Genomic DNA, 23602 nt, shown 5'->3' with positions numbered 1-23602 from the left:
ATAAATCCAGATAACCCCGCTGTACGGTTTCCAGTGTATGACTCTACAAGCTGATCTTCCATCTAGGGTTTGATCAGCTGCCTTGAAAGCAGAAGCAAGAAAGGTCCAAACGACCCTTTGGCAGAACGCACCTCATCGCTGTGGCTTCGAACCACCTGAAGGGTTGGTTCAATACGGCCCCGCGAGCTTATGTGGAAGGACACATCAAACCACGTGGGAGGTACGTCCTTGATTACAGTGAACTCTGGTTTCATGAGGCACTGACGGGTTTAACCTTTTGCTTCAAAAATAATCATTAGCATGACACGAACATAGTGTAGGGGAAGAGGAAAGTCAAAAAAGAACATTTAAAAATACTTGCCTTAAAAAAATCAGCCCCTCCCGTGTTACCAAAATCTATCTAAAGGGATCTAGCAGTCGCTGCTGGTTCTGCTGCCTTTGGTCCAAAAGCATTAGAATTCCATAGTTTTCTGACCAAGTCTTTCAAGCTCTTTTGCTCTTGTTAGTCCTGCTTCTCTCCTTTGTGTTTCCAAGGGTAGATCAGCTCTCCAAGAAACAGCTTCTTGCACAGAGATGTCCAGGAATCCTTTGGGTAACAGCTGTAGGTTGGCAGCCTGTACGTCTGTACCACACCGCCATACGACAGGGGGTTGATCTATGAGGAGAAGAAAGGGACAGTAGCAATGAAAATATGTCATAGTAAAGAAATACAGGCAGCTGAGCAGGGCAAGTGCAACTTTTGCATAGAACTGGCCTCTGTTAAAACATCAGTACTGCTACTCACAAAGCAGAATGCCTCTCTGGCTAGCTAAAGCTGTTTAAACTTCTACAGCACCCTGAAACACTAATGAATTGAGCTTGGCAAGGAGTATTATTACACTAATTTTCAAGCAGAGAAGCAGACGCAAGCACCAGCAGAACTTGAGAGCGATGCTTGCTCCACAGGAGCTTGGAACAGTCACCTCGCGGGGTCAGGAGGTTGCAGTGGCTGGATTGCTGCAAAGAGCAATGCTCTGCTGGGGACGTGCTGCAACTCTTGGGAACTCACCAGCTAAGCCCTATCTTTTTACGAGTCTACTGCTTTAATGTGCTGAGCCCTCAGCCCACAGCCAGGCTTTACGCTAAACTCGTTATTGCCTGACATCTACCCAGTGGAACTGAGTCCCGGCAGCTCGGGGCACTTGCCACGCGCAGGGATGCTGGTTACTGTTTTAAAGGAAGCCTCCTTGGCTGAGCTCATCTTTTTAAATTTGATTCCGATGACTGCGTCTGGAGTCTCTGCCTACAAAAGTCTGTGGTCTCTGATTACAGTCATAAAGTTGCTGCGCTGACCTTCTGGAAGATGGGGAGAGGCAGACAGATGCATTAGCTGGACAAGGGGTGAGAGAAGCACCATGAGCCCTTGGAAAAATCTCATTCCAGTGAAGCATTTCAGGGTAGAGAGATGAAATCCAGAGGATTGGTCCGGTCTGGCCACAATCTGATGCATGGCAAGCACACACAGCAATAGATCGTCTCCAAAAGAGCCAACAGCTTACGCAGAAATGATGGATCTCAGAAAACAGACCATGAGAGATGCCGACGTGAGGAGACTCACAGAGCCAGAGGAAGCTCAGACAGAGGTGAGAAATGAAAGAACAACCTCCTCTAGTGAAAGGGTCCAGTTATGCTGGAAGAAACCAAGCAGCTGCGTGGAAGGAGACTACAATTCACAGTAGGAAATCCAGCCATGATAAGGAAAGAGAGACAGCAAACCCCACAAAGACTTTGTCAAAGAGTTGAATATTTGTTGAAGAGCAACCAGTTTTCCAGGAGTTTGCCTGTACCACCAGTTTGCTTTGGCTGCCTGGTGCTCATGGAGAGGGTGAACTCAGAGTGCCAACAACGACGGAGCTCGGGGAAAGGGGGATTAAATCAAAAACTTGTTAGAATTAATCCTGGAGACCTTTGTCAAGTTGGTTTCAAAGAACAACACAAACAACAGTAAAACCTGAGTAACTGCTTCTGCCTCTCACCTCAGCTGTAGGCAAACTAGTTTGTTTTAAGTGAAAACATGCCGGGGAGGCTGGGAACTGGTGCTATATGAGGGTGAGACCCAGTGTATGTTTCTTTGCCTATTAGCTACATGGGCTGGAAGGTTTGGACACAACATTTCTTGCTGAAAATCATCCCCGGGCAGGGTGGCGATACCGAGCGGTAACACCTGCCTGCTGAGAAATAACAAGAGAACGTTTTGCGCCCAGTGCGACTTACGTGTCTGCCTCTCTTGTTACAGATAGGGACAAATGAGCCAAACAGCAGAAACTGTTTATCAGGGAAGTGGCAAGAGGAGTTCCTTTTATGCAATTTCTATAGTCCAAAGCTATAACATACCCTGGTATAATATGCATCTTTTGTTTCATAATGGAGCTGCTCCCTTCTCCCTTCCTCTTTTGCTTAACCCTTTTCAAGGCAATGGGGCAAAAGACGACACTTCTAGGAGAAGGTATGCAGAGGAATCAAATTCATCGTGTCTTCTCCCTGGGCTGTAAGTTCAGCTGAGCCACACTGCCTGAAACATTTCTTCTCGTGCACCAAAATAAATGATTTTAAACACTAATGAAAATACTGAACTATGTAAGACTTCCTGGAGAAAACTGAGTAGCATTAGGAGTGGCCTCTGCCTGCCTGAGCCTGGACTTTGACACTACCTTAAAAATAAAAAATAATCACTCGGCTGAATCACAAGCTGCATATGAATGCTCAAAACCAGCATTATTGATTTCTAATCCATGATCAGCACCACAAAGGGCAGCTGTGAACACATCAGTCACCTATAGCTTAAATTATTTTGGGCCTAGTTATATGAATCCAGCCTTCCTTCTGCCAAGCACAGCTACGGAGGGCTGTCCTACAGGGAGAGGACAAATTTCTAGGAAGGAACATCATCGTGTACCATAAATAAGAATTTTACCATGTCACTTAAAAAGCCCGCCCTCTCAAAAGACCTGTCAGAAAGTGGTGTATGTCAGCAGGATTTCAGACATGAGCCCATTTTTCATTTCCATCAGCACAAAGAGAGCAAAAAAAGTGCCTTTACCAACTCTTTGCTCATTATTATTTGAGCAGAAGGCCAAGAGAAACATCCACTAAAGCACTTCCACCTCTTGATATGATGACTTCTGCTATATTCTAGATAGCTAAAAGATATTTCTGCAGTGGTCCAAGGAAAATTCATCATATTCCTATGACTCACTGCCTCTGCTCTCTAAGTCATGATCTTTTTCCTCTGCAGAAGCTATCCACCTCATCTCACAAACATGCTGATGCCAAATCCTCTGCTCAGCAGCTCAAGTGCCTTCTCTTTTGTGTCTGGTTTCCTTTTCATGGAGTCTTCTGGCCACAGAGAATAATAATTTTGGTTATTACACCACTATTCTACCAAAAGACAGGAACTGGGAAGACAGCAAGCTTTGGAAATGCTAATTTTGCCCTAAAAGATGTCTCTTGAAGGGACTCCCTTCTGAACTGCTGCTAGCAGGTGGGCTGGTTCCTGACCTCTGCTGAAATAGGGCTGGGGCTGCACCAGCAATGGAAAAAGCAACAGAAGCCACAGTTAATTCCTTCCCACATGCTCCCCCAGCATCCAAGTGTTTTTTATGAATTCTATGAAGCCATGCCACAATGTACTCCTGCAAAGCCAGGAAGTGGAAATTCCACAGTCACTCCTGAAAGAGTGACAAGAACTTCACGGCTAACATCGCATCACTTCTTTCCAGCAAAAAAAAAATTCCCTCAGTACTCTAACAAGATACTGAGAAGCTGCCTTCTTTTGCTTCTCTCAGTGTTCAGCCACGACCACTGTGAAGCTGCACAGAGCCAAGAAGCGAGGAGATACTGACAAGAAATCTTATTCCAGAAGTAACAGAGCTCCGTGCTTCTCCTATCTCTCGTGTCTCATTTCACACGATAAAGGCCATTGCCTTTCTCTAAACGGAGGACTCAGGCAGGGTATTAAAAAGAAGAGAAAGCAGCAACCAGTCATGGCAATGTGAAATTTATTTCCCCAGTTTCAGCATCTCACAGCTGGAATTTTTTAAGTGGGGTCAGTTTCAGAACTGCTATGGAAGGGAGAAGGACCTGGGGGTCAGTCTGAGGTGAAGCCCGCAGCAGAAAAACGTCACAAAGGGCACGAATTGCTTTTACCTGCATGAGGAGTCGAAGAGGTTTCCCATCCTGCTGCTCAAGAACTCTGAACTTCACACCAGCTGAAAAGAGAAAAAAATCAAGGAAATCAAACCCATACTTGGAGAAAAGCCTGTGCCATTTGCTGCTCAGCTCTGTTGGCTGAGCACTCCCAGAAACAGAGTCTTCAACCTTTTGTGACTCATGAACCCTCAGATATTTTCTCTCCGTAGTGGTTTTAAGCATAACGACAAGCGACGTGTTTCTCTCGGCTGCATTAGAAGCAGCTCTCTGACTTCCAGCTTGAAAATGCAGCCCTGAAGCAAGCACAAAGCCTGCAAGTCAGGTAACCAGACTGATGATGATGAAGGGACGGGAAAAATCTCTTTTCCCAAACTTCCATCAGAATGGGAAGCCCATGTTAGCAGGAGGCAGAGAACTCACCTTTAATTTGTGCTCAGACAGATAAAGCACACGTGCAAATCTCTCCCTCTTTCAGACCAAGGGAGGAAAGTGCCCAGCCTAGAGGCATTAAAAACATTTCAAAGCAATTGCTGCCCATTAATCCCAGCATTCACGTGTTTTTAACACGCTGCTAACCCCACCAAGCCTGCCACTTTTATATTTCCTCCTGGATTTGCTACGTTCCTGATACTGCAAAGATAAATGAGAAAGATTTTAGAGTCCAATGGTGACATAGTGTGCACGAACATCTAATGCAATGTTTCAAACAAGGGTAACAACTAGGACTAGGGAGGCGCTTTTCTTTGAAAGATCTCGAATCACTTCTCCAAAACAAAACCAATTCCTCTTCTGCAACCTTGTACCAACTAACCTGTGCCTCTGTTTTTCCTTTCTACAGGTAAGAAGATGATGCAAGAGTAATAAAGCGACCTGCCACAGGCCAAACAGTGGCTCAGGAGTACAAATAGAAATAAAACTCTCTATCTGCGTAAGCCCCATCGCTACAGTATCTATGTGACTCTCACACATCTAAAAACCAAAACACTTTGTCTTTTTCCTCAAGCTTTGAATTAATTAAAATTATACAGTTCATTCCTGGGAGAGAATGCTCTTGTCTAACAGAAAGCTCTGGTTTAACCTCTCTCCCCAAATCAAAAAGGTTTTTCTGTACAGGACAGGAAGGATTTATCTGCATTTTGCTGGATTATATTGAAACATGGGCTTCCTCAGGGACTTTAAAAAGAGCACCTTGGTTCTCAATAAGCAAATGTGCTGGATGACAAAAAAGTGTTGGGAGGGATTCTTTGAGTTTTGCCTAAGAGGCAATGTCTAAGCCACTCCAGGAACTACTTTTCAGTCTGTAAGGGAGAGATAGAAACAAGCAGGTACGTGGTTGAGCACTCTGGAGCCTTATCCTAGGAACAATCCATTAGACCAGAAAACGCTGCTTCTGTTGGTCATGGCCACACACTTCCCTTCTACAGCTGCAAGCCAAGAATCCCTTAATTAAATTATTTAATTGTTCAAGAGTCTTAAACTTCCAAGAAAATACACCTATCCTGCATCAAGATCAGCAACGTAATATTCTGCCTATTCAGAAATTGAGTCAAAGGACTTGGAGGCCAGATGCCACAACTGAACTGAATTGAACTTATCACTGCCCTAACCCCTGGCCAACAGAAAGAACTACCCATTCGTGTTGGTAGAACCAGTTGGTGCCTATAAAATCAGCTGCCATAACATATGCCAGAGGATGTCTTATGGAAATTCTGAGTCTGAGAAGGGAGGCAACACCTAAGCAGTGAGGACACCAAGTGATGTGTACTCTCTGAAGTCCTTCTGAATTTGACTCAACCGCTCCATCTGTTACCACTGCAATGACATGTTTTCTGTGCTGGCACAAGAATGCAGGCTGCAGAAATTCTTGGAGATGTCTCTTCAACTAGCAGGCAGCACGGCATCATGGCATTCTCTTTCTTAAAATGCTGAAGAGGAGCAAAGAGAGTAACAAACTCAACAGAGAAGACAATCCTCTGCCTGGGGGGAGAGGGGCTTAGTACTCCGCAGCAGGTAGCTGGGCTGAACAAAACCAAGAAGTAATCTAAGAGTATTGGGGATACACGGCCTTACATTTCTCACTAGTAACAGGATTTCCTCCTGACCTACAAACTGCTGTTTCCTGGGTCAGTTTTCTTCAGCAGCACCTCCTGTTCTCCAGAGACGGCCCCAAAGGGTTAAGAAGTTTCCTCCAGGAAATTCAGAGGAAGCTGCTGGTCACACATGGAAAAGTAACTGAGTCTGTAATGTGGCTCAGCTATACCTTCCCAAAACTTGAGCCTGGCACCACTGCAACAGACAAAGCTGTGATCGGTTGCCTCAAGCTTCCTTCGCATTTGACAACTAGCCTTGGTTTAGTGAAGATCAAGCTCTGTTTTCTATTTTCAATTCCTCCTGTGTGCTCTCTAAATGGATGGGAGATAATAATTTAGATGCGCTTGATTCTAAATCCACTAACCATAGCTGTTACCAAAGTGGGAAAACAATGACTAGCTCAGAATGGTGGCAGCTTAGTCTCAAAAAGAGAATGATTATCTGAAATCTGCCCAGAGCTCTGAAATTAATCCAAACACCTCAGCTCAGGACATTCGTTAGTCAAGTCAGCACAGAGTTGAAGCAGTTCCATTGATACACAGCCACTGTAGATCCAGACCTTTCAAACAGGAGATTTTCCAAGCATTTTAAAAATTTTTGTAATTTGGCTTGTTTCAGAGCCTAATCTCACAAGGTTAACAGATTGTTTAACTCTCAGAAGTTTTACCTGACCTGGTACTTTAGCGCTGGAATCAAAAGATGAACTAATTTATAAAGTGATTGTCTGGATGTCACTTTTAGTCGCCACAGGCTTTGTAAAAGTGCTGCTGCTTGACTGAAGGACTTACCTGCGAGCCTGTAGGATCTGCAGAGCCGAAGAATGAGGGAATAAAGAGGGAGGGAGTCAATGAGATCAACCAGCAAGTGTATCAGGCCTTGCACAATCACCACCAGCAAACGGAGCTACAAAGGAACAGTTTAGTAAGAAAGTCTGGGAGAAACAGCAGAAGCAACACCTGCAAATTCACAAGCTGTTTCGCAGTCCCACATTTTTGTGGGCTAAACTAAAGCACCCCAAGGTGAGTTCGATGCCTACAAGCACTGGGCACCCAGACCCTGTGACAGGTTCCGTGACAATTTTAGCTTTAAGGATGTAAGCGAAATGAAGCTCCTGCGGTTGTAGAGGCTGCGACCTGCAGGGACACGTGAGCTATTCTGCTTTCAATGGCCATGGTCTAAACCACAGAATTCAGGTTTCCATTTCTAGCAAACTACACGCCAGTGAATGTAAATTGTCCTCTCTCCAACAGTGAACTGAAGTAGCTTGTTTCTGCCTGAAGAAACCCCACATGGAGCATCTAAGCAGGAGCAAAGCACTTGGAAAATGAGCTTTCCCACTCAGTGTTTTCCGTTCCCTGATTAAAGCACGTCCTTTTGTCAGGCTGCATTTATTCCTGGAGCTAAGCTTATCTGAAAAGAGAGGGCTCAAAAAAGATGTTGAAACCATGTGACGGCCACTGTCTGCGGAAAATTTTGCTCCAGGCAGGCCTCAGAGAGGACTGGTCGTACTAGGGGAAAAAAAGAGAAATGACTAAGTCCAACCCTCTGAGCAAAACCCCAACTTAAAGCATTTAACACAACAATTTCCTGGGGGAAAAGAAAAAAAAAGTCCTGGATCAAACTAGCGGGGCAATCAACTGTGACGTGGGATGGAAAGATAATCAAAAAGACTTCTGAGTGAAGGAGAGGGGAACAGCTTGTCTTGCTGACTGGGATTTGCTGGGAATTCCCTTTGGAGGAACACAAACACGTATCCCGAATTCCACTCGCTTGGCCTACACAAACAGCCAGGCAAATTTATATTTTCTCTGCGGATGACAGTAAATGACTAGGAAACCTTTGCCAGTATCTCAGAACACGGTATATGAATAGCTTCAAGAGTTGTATCTTACCAGGGTAAACACCAAGTAATATAGTGCAGTTGTAGGCAGGAGGAACAGCAGGATTGTAAATAACAAAGTGCCAATAAATAACTAGAAGGAAAAAGAAACACAAACAGTCATTAGGAGAGCCACGGGGAAACAAAATAAAAGGAGACAACCAAAATTTGCAAGACTCCTTAATGTGATTTTATTTTTACTCCCTGTGCTGTTACCTTGAGTATTTTCAGTATTACTTCTCTCACTGTGTCTTTTTAGAAGGCTCCCTATTACAGGAATATGCTTGGAAAGATAAATAAGCTGGATCCTGACAGCATTTTTTCCTTTACAGACAATACTCAAGATTTTCTATTTCAGGCCAGCTTCCTTAGGAAAAAAAAGACTTACATGCTCCTGCCATTTCTTTGCTCCCTGTCCCTGTAAGTTTTAGAGCCATTGCTCAGTTTTTACCAGAAAAACGTGCAAGAAATTTGGTAGGGAAGGTAGAGAACCAGGAAGTACTTTTGTTCCTCCTCATTTTAGCAGAACAGGCACCTGGTGAAGAGCTGACAAAACCTGGCTGATAAACATTCCCAGCAGGAGCCGGCTGGTCAGTCCAGCCACAGGACTTCTGCCTCTTGCTCGGTGGGAAACTGGGAGAAGGAAGCCGGAGTTACTGGGGTGAGGGGTAATATTTAGAGGACGAAGGAGAAAAACTCATAGGGAAGCAGGTGTCATTAGCTCTGCTGCCCACAGAAAAAGTTATTTTTATTCTGGGCCAACGCAGCTGGTGTAAGTCTTAACTAACTCCAACTGGGAGAAATGCAGATTTATGACAAATAAGGATCTCCCTCTTCAATTTTCAGTCACCGGGTCCAGAATAGAGAGGCCACAGGAACACAGGGCACTCTTATTTCTGCAAAAACAGATCACATCCATGGTATATTATGAAAGCAAATAACCCAGAGAGCCATGTCACAGGGGGCGATCAACATCCCAGCTTCATGCACGTAACCAGAAATAGATCATAACCCAACCCACTCTCTTCACAGCAGTTGCTTCTCCCTTTTGTCACTCCACTGCAGTTGCTTAACATCTCCAAAAGTCTTTTAAGGTCTGCTTTGAATGAATGTCTCTTCCCAACCAGGCCAACGACGTAATTCCCACCGGCCTCTGGAGCAGCAGGATGAAGCCTGAAATGCCAAACCAAATCTCCTCAAAGTACACAAGGACCGAGCCTTGATGCAAACCATCGCCCTGGCACAGAGGCTTTTAATCACTAAAGAAACAGAAAAACAGCTCCTCCACTGCAGTGTAGGAAGCTTAAGGTTATCTGTTGCAATGGAGAGAAAGGCGCTGCCTCTGCAAGTCACCAAATATTACCTTATTATTTCAGCAATGTTTGCAACTGCTGGCGTGCAGCGTTCCGGGCTCTGCTGAACTTCTGCACGGCATTTCAGAAATGGAAAAGAGCTCCCAATGTCTGACAAAAACCCCTGCCTCTACCGCTCGAGGGGGAACGCGTGGGCCAGGCTCCAGCGCAACGTGAATGAAACAAGGCCTTTTAATAGAAATGCTGGCACGTCTGTTACTGTGGCAACACTGCTGGGCACCACTTTTTTAAATTGCCTCCCACCCCCAGACCCACTCCCGTGCTCCAGGAGCTGTCACAGCATCTGCAGCACACGCTGCAGTTCACCAGGCTGCCTTGCAGGTGCTCAGTGCTTGCCAGAATCATGCCCGTTGTCAGAATTAGCCCAGAATAAGGTTCTGGGCACCACAAAGCCTCCCGTGGCTTCAGTCTCAAGCAGGATGGGATGGTATTGCCTGCAGGCAGCGCCCTGCAGCGAGCCCCCAGTGCTGCAGTGCTACCTGGTCCAAGTCATAGGAGCAGGAATCCACCCGCTGCCGGAGGACATTCCACTTCTTCCCACGGAACAAGCGCCAGAGAGATGACAGGCCATAAATCTTCAGACAGTAGAGCCTGAGCAAAGAGAAGACGCCGTGCATCAGAGCCACGAGTTCTCAAGCTTCGACACAAAACAGCTGTCATTATCACACCCCTGTGCCCACTCACCTACCGACACCGCGGAACTCAGTGCGGCAAAAGAAATCAGCTCTCGAGTGACGCAGATAGAATACTAATTGCTCAGTCGGCTGTGTTTGGGCTGGCCCCTGGCACGGGCAAAGCAGGCTACTGCAGACAGACCTGGAGGACAACGGCCGGGCCGTGCCCCGGGGTTGTGGCGAGGATCTCAATTTCTGCCCCTGTTGGTGTATGGGAAGTGGCAAGCGCTGCTGGAGGGCGGCCTCTACAAGCAGCAGCAGTCATCAGTCCCGCGCCATCACCTTCCCAGTGGCAAAAGAAGCAGCGAGTTTATCCCCCTCAGCTCACCAATGTCTCTCCAGTTTAGATCTGCCCTGCTCCCCTTGCTTCACACCCCCTCCATGACCAAGGTTCCCACCTCCCACACTTGAGTCCATGCGGTTCAATTTTGACTATGCAGCACAGAAAGACAAGCGAGAGGACTGGAGCCCCTGCACTTTCTCCAGTAAAGCACAGAAATTACAGCTTTAAACATCCTTAAGAGTGGGAACAGATTGACTAAATGGCCACGGCCCCTATTGCATCTTCTCAGGCTTTCCTAACATGCTGCTACGATATGTGGAGCTACTTCCCTCACAGAAAAATGGCAACGGTGAAAAAAGCTTGGGGTGAGAAGAGGTAGGAAATAAGACATCCTTACGGAATAACATCAAGGAACAAAGAGCTCGTGGGGTGGAGGAGAGGCACGAGGAGCCCTGGGCAGCAGCGTCCAACACACAGGTATGTACAGAAAGGGGACAGCCAATCTGTGGGGCAGAACAGAGCCTGAGAAAGCCCGAGCTACAAAAGCCAGACCAGTTAACCAGCCTAGTTAAGGTGCGGAGGCTGCTGCTCAGATTTCAAGGCAGCATTGCAAAAGCAGAGGCAAGGAGTCTCATCCAAGGGAAGAATCTGGTTTGAAGAACACCAAATGTTTTAAGGAATTGGCAAGGTGCCCCCACACTGGCAGGCACAGCTCGGTGCGCTAATCCCCCGGCAGGAGGATGCCCAGAACGACTGCCCCAGCTTGCTGCTGCCCACTTGCCCCGTGGCTCTGACTAAGGCCACGTGCCCCGACACAGCACCAAGCGGGTGTTCCTGCCCCACCTTCCCTGCTGCCTGCACACACACGCCTGCTCTCAGCTCTGAAGGGGATCTCAGGCTTCACCAGCACCTGAACGCCCAAATTCTTCCCTCAGCTGCAGGAAGGCAGAGTGTCATGGTGGTTGTGTTCAAGTGGGTGGCTACTGTCCCTTCCTGGCTCTCCACCACAGGTACCTGGCACAGCAGGGACGGTTCTGTGCCAGCGGCAAGATAACATGTAACTGCTCTACACTTCCACCAAAGAGCCAAGGCGAGTAGGCTGGCTCTCTGCAGCTCACAAGAGAAAAGCAAGCAGCTGAGAAAACGCTTTTCCTATTTCTAGTCTCTGCACAATCAGGAGGAGCAAGGCTGCTCCCCATGGACCAAAACAGAAACTCTGGTAATTAGAGGTGTTGGAAAGAGACTCCCCATTATTGACACAACTGATTTCAGGTGTAAACACCATGCTCACAACAGACCTGTTTTGTAAATTATATCTCAGTATTTTTAAACATTTCCTACACTACCCATAACTGAAGTTGACTGCAAGTGACACTATTTCTTCTACTATGTCTTGTTTGCAATGCAAAGCCCTCTGCTCACAGCCTGGGGAGGAACAATGACCACTCCCCACTTTATAAGCCAAAAGCTCCTCTATTTATTACCTTGCTTTTCATCTCCTCAGCAAGAAGAGCTATTCTCTGGTGGCCTGTGGGACTCCTTGCTGAATCACATGTTAACCAAGGGCAGAAACAGAGCACACTGATGGGCACCGTTTGCACAGGAACCCCAGCACACCCCAAAGCCCCCTGGGCTCCCATGACTTTCCTCAGAGCCCCTGCCCAGCTCTCAGGCTGCAGGGCCCTCCAGCAGGTCCAGACAATGACACCACAATGGTGCCACAGCCATGCTAGAACCTCAAACTGGCCAGCTGTGCTCCATGACGCAGACAAGAACATGTAGAGCAGGGCAGAGGCAGGGACTTTCAAATTTTTCCTCCTTGTTTCCTCCAGTTCCCCTCAAAACTACTGAGTGGGGTGTCAACTGAAAGGAGTATTATGAAGCTGAATTAAGGGGATGGGGTGAACTGCTTTTCTGTCCTGTCTGTCACGCAATTTTATTTTTGCAGGTCACTACCACAGTAAATAAATATTTAAATGCTGACACAGAGGTTGCTTGCACTACTGCAGCCATAATTTCTACATGCATAAAAGAATGCAATAAAAAAATTGCTGGCTAAAGAACTACCCCAGGATTGAACGCTCCACAAACTGAAGACACGGTCTGAGTGCTCAGTGGCCCTTCTCTCCAAATACACCCAAGACACAGCCTAGATAGATCAACCCACCTGGCTCCGTAGACATAGAAGCAGTAGATGTGGAAGGTCAGAAGCGCGATGATGTCGGAGAGGATGCAGAGAGCCACCGTCAGGCCCAGACAAGCTGACAGGCCAACATACCAGAGGATCATCTCAATGAATGGGGACATCAGGTGGATGTAGCCTAGTAGGCATTGCAGAGTGTCAGTATCTGACAGAGACATCTTCCTCCGGACACTCTCAAAAGACTGATTCCCCCCCGACCCTAGAACATTGCTCCAGAAACCACAGCCATGAAAACACAGAAGTAAAACTTCTTTAGATGTCGCCTTCTGTTTAGAAGGGCCAACAAAAAACTGTCTTTCCTTGCCAAATTCCTGTCCAGGTAAGGCAGCTCTGTGAGGAAGGGGAGGACAAGCTTATCTTGCACAGAGCTCCAGATGTGATTCACTTTCTGAGATTTGCGTCCAGGTTCCTAATTACGCTTTTAATGGCACACATGAATCTTTACTGCAACCATCACCCTTTCCTTGCTATTCCCACAAAAGCCACCCCATATGGCTTTTGTAAAATAAAGCAGCATGGAGCCACAGTCTCCTTCATCACTACCATGGAGCCAAGTCACAGCAAGTCACTTTGGTGAGCAAAGTAAATCAGTACAACAACTAAGGAGTTCATGTCCATTGTGACTGTACTCTGTCAAGATGCTTACTGAGGAGAGCAGGGTGTGTTATTGCCAGGATGGACTTGAAATAATAAAATGGAACTAAGGTGAAGTCAGTGACAGGACAGGTTGGCATTTTCATCCCGAGAGCACACTTCTCATCCCTCTCTCATCAGCTGTCTCTGACATGGCAAAGACTGCAACAGCCTACGTAAGACCTAAGGCCTTCCCTTGGACACTCACCACTAGTGGCACCAAGTAAGTAAGCTCTGTCATGATCTGCACTTCCAGCAAAGCATCAGCACAAGCTTTTTACTTAATACGCATGACGTCCTTGTGTGGGAATCCAACTTTGGCTTGAGTTCCCACAGCAGGAAGGCTCTTGGACAAGTCTGCACTTGCAGCAGTGCATTTTGATCCCTTATTCACCTCTAGGCAAATACTAAACACTCGGGAGTGAAGAGATGAAAAGGCAGGCTGCAAAGTTAAACAGTTGCACTTACTAATCCAAAGATGAATGTGGTAAAGGAAGAAGCGGCCCAAAACCTGATCCAAGGCTCGGTTCATTTTCAGTCCCGCTGGTGCTCCCATTAGCCACTGGAGCAGATCCTGGAGCTCTTCAGCTACATGCTACAAACACATGGAAGCAAGGGCACCAAACATGAAAGACTGCTGCCACACTGAGCAGGTCCGCTGTATGTGCTGCCCCCTCCAAAACACTCTTACAGCACCCTTCAAAACAAAAGATCCAAACTAACCCTTTAAAGACAACTAGTTAAATCAGAAATGCACCTTTGCTGTCTCTTTACTGTTCAAACATAACAGCAGAACTAGTGTTACAAACTGCCTGCATGGAGCTCGGCTCCAAATAACTGGTGGCTTTGACTCACCATTTCTGGTGATTCAATCCCAGGCTGATGTTACTTATCTATTTTCCGAGGGCAGAAGGTGGCTCTGCTCCTCAGCAGTTTAGACCTGACCTACTTCCTTAAGCCAAAACCAGCAGTGAAGCCCATTTACCGCGCTGTGAATCAAGGTAGCCAAGAGTGGTAACCTCCAGCAAACAGGTGGGAACGTACCCGGAAGCAGCGTCTGTCCACATGAAGAGAGACTGTGAGTAAAAAAAATACCTTCTAGCCCTGAAACCCGCACTTAGAGTCAAGTCCATGCAAGAGACTTGCACTGCAAATTGTGAGCGTGTAGAAGAACCAAGACATGCCGCCTAACGCTGGTGTGCTGTAGCCTAGTTTCCCCATCACTTACATGGATAATTCCCCTTAGGGGAAATTATTTCCAAGGAACGATCTCATTTTATTTATTAACCAACAGGATCCTAGCAAAATGAGTTTGCACACAATTACTTTCAGTGCAGCTGCGAAATGAAGGGCTCCACCTTCAACTTACTCAAAAGGATTGCTTTTTTAAATTTCCTTCATTTTCCTTCTGTCTTACTGCAAAGTCAGAATCGATCTGAACCCACAGACCTTGCCTCTGTGACTCAGAAGCGTTAGCTACTTTATAAATAGACTGGTTTTAATATTTAAAACGTCGGACCACTACCTTAGAAAAAGCATTTGGGGATTTTAATGAAATATTTAAATGCTTGAAAGCAGTCCTCTCAGCAAGGCTGTTTATGAGCACTGAACACTTCTGGCGGCTGCCAGTCCCCGAGGTGCTATGAAATTCTGACAGGGGCACAGAGCTCTGGGAAGGTGCCCTCGCTGGCTGCTCCTCAGCTGGGCGTAGTGTTTCAAACCACAGTCCCAAGGCATAACCTTGCAGGTTGTTCTCCCGCCAGATATTTCAGGACTGATCAACAGCAAGCAGAACCAGAAAAGGTGCCTGGGAGTCCAATTCTCTTGTTGCTGTCACAAATACTGGATGCAGCCACTGTTAATAAACACGATGCAGTGAATTAACAGAGGGTGTTTCATAAAGGAGTGTAGGGACATTATCAAACCAGAGACTAAAGCTAACGCTTTAGGTGAGATCACTGTGGAAAAAACGTTCTTTATTGGTGTACTGGGTTTGCATGGCCAGGGTTAGGTAGTGAGGGGGCTGTAGGGGTGGCTTCTGCAAGAAGATGCTTGAAGCTCCGCCCAGGTCCAGTGGAGACAACGCCAGCCAGCTCCAAAGACAGACTCATCGCTGACCAAGGCTGAGCCTAGCGGTGATGGTGGGAATGCCTCTGTGATAACATGTGGAAAAAAATACTGTGGCATAACTTTCAGAGAGAGAGAGGGGAGCGAGAATATGTGCAGACTCCAAGGCAAGTCAAGAAGGTGTGAGGAGGTGCTCCAGGTGCCGAAGTAAGATTGCCCTGAGCCGTGGTGAAGCCCCTGCTGAGGCAGTCAGAGCCCCTGGAGGTGACAGGGGTGTAGGTGTCCCCCTGCGGCCCATGGAGGACCCCACGCTGGAGCGGCTAGGTGCGTGGAGAAGCTGTGACCCTGTGAAAAGCTCGTGCTGAAGCAGCTCTTGCATTGAGAGAGGAGCCCACACCAGAGTAGGTTTGCTGGCAGGACTCGTGACCCCCTGGGGGACTCATGTTGGAACGGTCTGCTCCTGAGGGGCAGCGCCCCACGGAGAGGACCCATGCTGGGGCAGTTTGTCAAGAACTGGCTCTTGTAAAAAAGACTCATGTTGGAGAAAGTTTGTGAAGAACGGTCTCCCGCGACAGAGACCCCACGTTGGAGCAGGGGAAGAGTGAGGAGTCCTCCCCCGGAGGAAGAAGGAGTGGCCAAGACAACATCTGATGAACTGACCACAACCCCCATTCCCCGTGCCCCTGCATGGCTTTGTGGGGATCAGTCAGGAGTTACGTTAAGCCCAGGAAGAAGGGAGGGGTGGGGGGAAGGCGCTAGTTTTAAGATTCAGTTTTATTTCTCATTGCCCTTCTCTAATGCGATTGTTAATAAACTCAGTTTCCCCAAGTCGAGTCTGTTTTGCCTGTGACAACGATTGTGAGTGATCTCTCTGTCCTCACCTCGACCCACAAGCTATTTGCTATATTTTGTCTCCCCTGTCCAGCTGAGAAGGTGGGGGTGACAGAGCAGCTGTGGCGGGCACCTGGCCTCCAGCCGGGGTCAAACCACCTCTGTGGTCATGCCCTTCTTTCCAGTCTCCATATGCAGAGGGTTGAACGGCAATGTGACACCAACAGCGCAGGACACGCAGTGCACCGCCCGTGGGCAAACCTCCAGAGCTGAGCATCTAGGGCAAGCCAGAGCCAAAACACCCCCTGCCAGACACATTTGCCCTGTGCCTGATGCAGGTGCTTGAAGCTCTAAGCTACACTATTTTACAAATTAGCATCCATTTTCCAGGAAGCGTCCTCTCTGCTTGCTTTGTTTATGGATGAGCAGAACATGACTGAATACGAACTTACAACCAATTATCTCTAAGCCTCAGTAACATTTTTTGGAGGCACAATTTTTGATAAATATTTAACTGTTTGAAAGAGATTACAACTTCAGAAAAAGAGACGTCAGCAAGGATGAAAGAGGTAAGGGAGAAAAAAAAAAGAAGACGGTTTATGAGCAGCTCCTTTTTTAAAAATAGACAAATGTAGCACTTTGAATCGTGTATTTTTGAAAGAAGGCTGTCTTGTGGAAGGCAAAACCAAGGACAACTGTTGGGAAGCCTGGTGGGAGCGAGACGAAGGAGGAGGGTAGGAGTTGCGAGGGCACCTACAGAGAGAAGATTATTCACATTTTCCATTCTTGGATTTGAAAGCCTGCTGAAAAAAAATCAGTCCTTCATATTGCACACAGCTACTTGCCAGTTACTCCCTAGGTGTCTCTGAATCACATCTGCCTCACTTACTGACAAAAGCAACTTGTTATTATAGTCAGCCCAGCGCAGCTCGTCAAGCTGTGAAAGTGGGAGCTGCAGTCAGGGATGTTTTGTGCAGCATCGACAATTGCCAGCTAAGTGCTGATTTGAGAACCATCATATCAGGGGATGACGGATGATGGCCAGGGAACACGGCTTGATCCTCACGTCAGCAGGCTGAGCCTGTGACCCTGGCAGATGCTGAGAGCCAAAATAACCTACCTGCATCTGCCTCCTTCCAGAAAGATGTTTGCTGGGGAAAAAACAACAACAAACAAGCACTGTGTCTAGTCCCCATGCAGCTATGATTTTGTCAATATTAAAATCAACTGATCAAACCAATAAGGTTAGATGTTATGTAAGGTCGGTTTGTCAATATCAAAACGAATCAAACCAATAAGGTTAAAATAAGGTTATGTATACAACCTTATAAACCACTATAATCTTATTATAATCATAGAATCATTAAGGTTGGAAAAGACCTCTAAGATCATAAAGTCCAACGGGCAATCCAACACTGCTGTGACCACTAAACTGTATCCTGAAGCTCCACATTCGCACGTGTTTTGAACACCTCCAGGGATGGCAACTCCACCACGTACATATAATGTTCTATTTACTAACAGGCAGAGAGACGTAAGGGCGATGCCAGCATGAGATGTGGGGCACGGATCAAAAGCAGAATAGCAAGGAGCTTTAGGGGAGGAAAGGGAACTCAATTCCGCACACGGGAAAAGTCTGCCTTACTGCACTTGGCAAAACATAAGCACTTCAGAAAGCCCAAGTGATGGGAATAATGCGTACCAGATGGACACTCAGCAGCAAAGAGGAAACCTACTGCTGAATGGCTACAGGGAGATTTTGCTGTTGTGCTGAAAAGAAGTGGTGCTGGCTTGCACACCACATGCTGAAGTCATCGGTATATTCTGGGATCACTCAGCTCTGCATTTTCTAAAGGCCTGCACGTAACGCACATAAATCAATGCCCACTGAAGGCAGCAAAAGGACTCCAAATGATTTTATGTCCACAATCTCATATGCTTGAAGGAAGAAAGTAAGAAGAGCTGTAAGTGCCCCGAGCTGATAAGCTTGGAGAAAGCAGAGAAGAAAGGCGCCGACAGACTACCTGGCCGCGTGCACGGGGAGGAGTTAGCACTTCCAGGAAAGTGAGCAAACAGCTCTTGGCGACAGCACGGCAACGGAGTCCACGCACGTAGGAGACACAGTGAGAACAGCTGACGCTATGATGCATAAGTTGAGTGACAGACGAGCTAAATTACTGGACGAATGACCAACTCTGAGGAGCAAGGCCGTCCAGGACAGGTGCCGGGATTGGATACACCTTGAGCACGGGGAGCATCCATCTGCCAAAGACACTGGGCAGATGGAATCCCTCCTGGAGCCACCTGCACTAACGGGAACACAGCCAAAAGCCACCACCTTGCAGACTTGTTAAGAAATCAGATTTCTGAGAAACTGGACACTTCCAGTAATCCCACAGGGAGAGCTCTAAAGAGCTTAAACATCTCCAGCTGAAATATCTGTAAGGGAAAGGACTCAGGAATAGGACTTAGAAAACTATTTTTAGTGTAGAGCTCAAACACCAGATCAAGTGTATTGCAAGAATTGTGGTCCTTTCTACCCCACCGCCGCTTGCTGAAGAGTGTGTGCAGCAATCCTTAAAAGTCTGACTACGACAGATAACAGAAATAGCAATAATCACGATTCACAGACACTCCATACACAACTTCTGAAAGCACAGCGTGTACAAGAACAATCAGAGCCATACGGCTTGTAACAGTTAAAAGGTTAGACATGGATCAAGCAGGTCATCATCAAGGGAAATGTGAGCTCTTCCCAAGAAAGGCAGCATAAGCAGGAAAAATAAATTGCTGCTGGAATTCTCTAATCAGAATAAAATTCCTCCCAACCAAGAAGCTGCAGAAACAGCCAAGAGAGGACGTTCTCCAGCTGCTAGCAAGAAATCAATGGAAAGATCTCCCCTTCTCTTCCAAAAATGACAGTGGGCAGAGAAAGCGTTGGGCTGTGCACCTGCAACACCCTCTGCACACATATTCTCAAGACACAGCAGCTCTTAAGAGCGAACCTTTAGCTTAGGGGTCTGGTCTCCAGCCTTTGAAGTACATTATATGTTCCTCACTGCTACTAAATAGATATAATGGAGCACAGTGCCTAAAATGAGCCACCAGTAAAGCAGGACAGCATGAGTCATGCTTGTTCTTCGTTAACTTATGCTGATGTTGAGGGATCTTAGTGGGCAAGGAGTTGTGTTGGAGAAAATCACAGAACTCAGCAAGTTCTCCTAGTTCACCATCTGTACTCCACAGCTCTTAGACCAGATTTCAGGTGTTTGTACCCTGTGTGGATCTCCACACAAAATTCCTTTTCACAAGCACAGCTGCACTGTTTATCAACTTTGACTTTTCAGCAGTTTATCAGATTCAACTCAGGTTACAGCTCTTCCCCTCCTCCCCCCAAACACCCCACATAGCAACAACTAGAGGACACTTCCCATCAGCTCCAGAATAAAAGTATCCTGGCTCGATAACCGCTCAACCTGCAGCTGCAGAGCTCTGCCCAACCCATAATTGTTACTTTAGGAGCTTGAGCAGCCCTCTGGTAAACACCTAATTACTATTCACTGCACATGCAAAGCAGGGCTGTGTTCATTTTGAGCAGCCCCAGAAGGCTTGATTTGAAGACTTTACTCTTCTTGAGAAGAGCTAATCTGCGTGACTTCACAGGACTCTCAGAAACTCTCATGCATAAGGAATTGCCCCTTTACAACTACCCCAGGCACCAGGAGCAAGGCAGTACCCACTGCAGGTGAAAGAGAAACTGCTTTGGCCAGACTTACATCAGCCACGGGGATGAGAGTGTCAGCCAGGTGACCAATTCGGTTCTTTCTGTACAGCCAGGACATCAGCAGTATCCCCAGAGCCACATCAATCAGCACAGAGACGAAGATGTTGGCTTTCCTGCACGCAGGATAAAGAGAAACAGCATTAGAGACAGAGGAAGGACATCGTTTGATGTTTCAATGACAACTGTCGGCTTCGCTTACGTAGCATCTTTAATATCCCAGGGGCACCAAGACAATTTACTGCAGAGGCAGCATGCAGAGATCTTTTGATTTTTGCTGGTGTGCTGCTACTTCTGTGGCCAAACACAGAGCCTCTCGGTGTCTGCCACACCACAAACCCCTTTTTAGTAAGGGGGGTGAAGACCAGGATTGAAGCTATGAAGAGGAATGTTAGACAGTGTGAGTCTAACAAAGATATATACTTCAGGGGAGGGGATTTACTACTACTAAGGGCATCAGCACTTGAAGTACCCACGGTGAGATCAGGTGGCTTTCCAAAATGTAGACTGTGGTGGTTTGGCCCTTACTGGAAGCCAGGAGTTCACCAAAGCTGCTCTATCACTCTCCCTTCTTAAATGGACAGGGGAGAGGGAACATACAACGAGAGGCCCGTGGGTTAAGATAAAAGCAATTTAATACAGCAAAAGCAAAGACCACACGCAGAAGTAAAGCCAAACAAAGATTATTCTCTACTTCCCATCAGCGGGTGATGTCCAGCCGCTTTCCCAGAAAGCGGGGCTCCAGTATGCATGGCGGTTGCTCCGGAGGACAAATGCAATCCACGAATGCCTCCCCCCTTCCCTCTTCCTCCTCGCTTTTATATCTGAGCTGACATCAAATGCTATGGAATAGCCCTTTGGTCAGTTTGGGTCAGCCGGCCCAGCTGTGTCCCCTCCCAAGATGTTGCCCACCCCCAGCCTACTGCTGGGGGAATGTTGGAAAACCACAGCCTCGGTGCTGTGTGAGCACTGCCCAGCAGTAGCCAAAACACTGGGGTGCTATCAACACCTTTCTAGCTACCACCACAAAACAACAAAACACAGCACTGTGAGAGCTGCTGCGGGGAAAATTAACTCCATCTCAGCCCGACCCAATACACAGACATTAGCTGAACCCCTGGTTAATGTACTAAACAGTGTTTCTGGGTACATGCACAAATCTGGAAGGGCTGCCCAACTGCCCCTTCACTGCTAGAGCTTCCAAATGAAAGTCCATGACATGAGTTATTCAGGAAATCAGATTAAACAACCACAGTTACTTTCGAGCTTCAAATCTGCCCATCTTTTTTAAATGTTCCCCGGGAGGCCATTACTGCAGGATCAGAGAACCACACAGAACAAGACTCGCCGTGTCGTGGCCGTAGGGCATTCAATATCCCTCTCAGATCTCTGCCTCTCCCTGTTCCACACACTGTGCTGCATATTTGCTTTTCCTATTAACACTGACTTGGTTACTGCTTTTGGAGCCTCTAGTCTGCAGTAGCTGCAAGGAAGATTTCCCGAAAGAGCAGGTGAAAGAGGGGAGCATTTAAGCCTTTCCACCCTTATGGAGGGTGCCACTGAATACCAAATGCAGTTTGTGGTTAAGAGCAGCACACGTGAAAGCAACGAGCTTATGGGAGCAGAGACGGCAAAGCACTACACACACGGGTGCAGCAAAAGCTTTCTGTGGCCAATATCCCAGGCAACTTTCCTGGGCTAGGCAGAAAAAAAGGCATCTATCTGGAAAAAAAAAGCATAACTAATATAAACAGAGTGCAGAGTAAAGATCTGCAAATGAGTGGAGAGCAAGGGAGGCAGCATGCCATGGTGCAGAGTGGATCCCGCGACGCTGTGTGGGTGCAGGATCCGTGGTTTGGGTTCCCCAGAGGAGACAGTGCCAGAGCAAAGACATGCACGACTTGACGTATACTCTACCTCATCAGTTGAGCCTGGTTTTGAGCCTTCTTGTTACTGCTGATGACCTGGAGGTGTTGCAGGCGATGTCCCAGCTGCTCACAAGTTGAGAGTTTGCTCCATAAGAAAGACAAAGGCCAAAACTTCAGCACCCTGCAGAAAGAACCAGTGTCAAGTTAAGGTTGAGTGACCAGAGACGGTGTCAGCATGTTATCACTAAAGAATATCAGATGCTTACAGGTTAACAGAATTAAGGCAGCCTTCGCAGACCAAGACAGCTAAAGCGCAAAACCCAACCTTGCATTTCCATTCTGTAAAACCACGTGCCTTACTCTTCCAAGGAAGCCAGCAGGCAATCCTGATTCCACCCGGCGCTTCGGGACACAGCGCCGGGACTGCACACTGCGCTCAGTCACCGCGAGACCAACCTCAAGCGTGTACGGCGCAACAGCACGATGTGCTGCACTCAGTCACAAATCTCAATATTCTAATCGCAATCTATAGCGTGAGCTTGGTGTAACAAACCTGTTCTCCCTGCAGTTTCTGCTGCTTTCCCTCCTCTTCTTCTTTGACTAGATTATTTTCTTCTTGTTTTCCTTTTATTACATCCAAATTCCTTTCTAAGGGTCTTCATTTCTATTTCCTTCTCCGCTGCCTTGTCAAGGGTGACCAGCATTATGTAGGTAACACGACATTTAGCATTTAACTAGGTTTCAAAGTTAACATCCGCAGCAGGCTTGCAGGGGAGGAAAAATTCACACTGTTCCTCCTTTATGACTCAGAAGAAAAGTACTAAATGATGCTCAATTATTTTTGGGAGTTACTTTTATTACCACAAAACCTATGAAGAAAGGAATGACAGTGAACTGTGCAGACTAAGACAACATCGTTGGGTGCAGGCTGGTCGAAGGATGCACAGCAGCGGGTACAGCAACACAAAGCACCGGGGGTAAAATTCTGATGAATAAATTCATAACTCGGGTCACTTCTTCCCTGTTTTAGTATTTTCACAGTGTTTCACTATTTCTTATTAAGGGTCCAGGAATCTAAGTCCATTTTTAAGTCACTTCCTTCACCTACTCTCTCATACTGCTTTGGCATGTTCCTTCATCCTGCATTTGTTCCAAACGCTCAAATGATTCCATGCATCCTCCTTTGCTTTTGAAATCGTACAGCTGTTCAGATCTTCAGTGACCACAACCCGGACACCCCTCCAGTCCCTGCAAAAGCATGTGTGTCTCCCCGAGATTTCATCTGGAGGACCTCAGCCTGTCGCCCAGCAGCACAGTGTCCTCGGGCCAGGACAGGATAAAACACAGGTCGGGCAGGCTGGGGCTCCAGCCCCTATTTATGCATTTCACACGAATCACAAGGGTACGGCTCACTCAAAATCCTGCTCAGTTCTCTGTGGTTGCCATCCCCTTCCTCCCTGCACCCTCCTGAGCCTTTCCAACCACCCTCCGTGCAAGGCTTATCAGTAAAAAAAAACCCCACAAGAGTCTGAAAGTGCCCCCTTCCTCCTCCTTGTTTCAGACACATCGGTTTTGAAATCCGTGCAGCATCCTGTGAATCATTCCTCTTAATTTGAGGCCTCCAAGTTACTCAGCAATTCGTTACAGCCTCCCACCTTAGAGATGAACGCACCACTTCTTCAGCTGACTTGTCAGGAGGTGAGATGTGAAGTGGCAGGGGAAAGAGCAGCC

General features: G+C 47.1%; 1 protein-coding gene across 1 annotated transcript in view; it reads right to left on the bottom strand.

Moving 5' to 3' along the window:
- Positions 1-440: 440 nt before the first annotated feature.
- The window catches only part of PIGQ (phosphatidylinositol glycan anchor biosynthesis, class Q), a gene marked incomplete at its 5' end in the record, with an annotated part of 27454 nt that continues 4292 nt past the window's right edge, over positions 441-23602 (bottom strand). The window contains 9 exons of the mRNA XM_009870899.1: positions 441-655; positions 4186-4247; positions 7068-7182; positions 8172-8252; positions 10011-10122; positions 12656-12809; positions 13793-13919; positions 19999-20119; positions 21921-22052. Of these exons, the coding sequence (XP_009869201.1) occupies positions 503-655; positions 4186-4247; positions 7068-7182; positions 8172-8252; positions 10011-10122; positions 12656-12809; positions 13793-13919; positions 19999-20119; positions 21921-22052 (1057 nt within the window). The remainder of the gene's footprint in view (positions 656-4185; positions 4248-7067; positions 7183-8171; positions 8253-10010; positions 10123-12655; positions 12810-13792; positions 13920-19998; positions 20120-21920; positions 22053-23602) is intronic.

This window comes from Apaloderma vittatum, unplaced genomic scaffold (assembly GCF_000703405.1).
Source record: "Apaloderma vittatum isolate BGI_N311 unplaced genomic scaffold, ASM70340v1 scaffold12996, whole genome shotgun sequence".
Lineage (NCBI taxonomy): Eukaryota > Metazoa > Chordata > Aves > Trogoniformes > Trogonidae > Apaloderma > Apaloderma vittatum.
The sequence above is the reverse complement of the archived record's forward strand: the minus strand, read 5'-3'. Positions and strand labels throughout refer to the sequence as shown.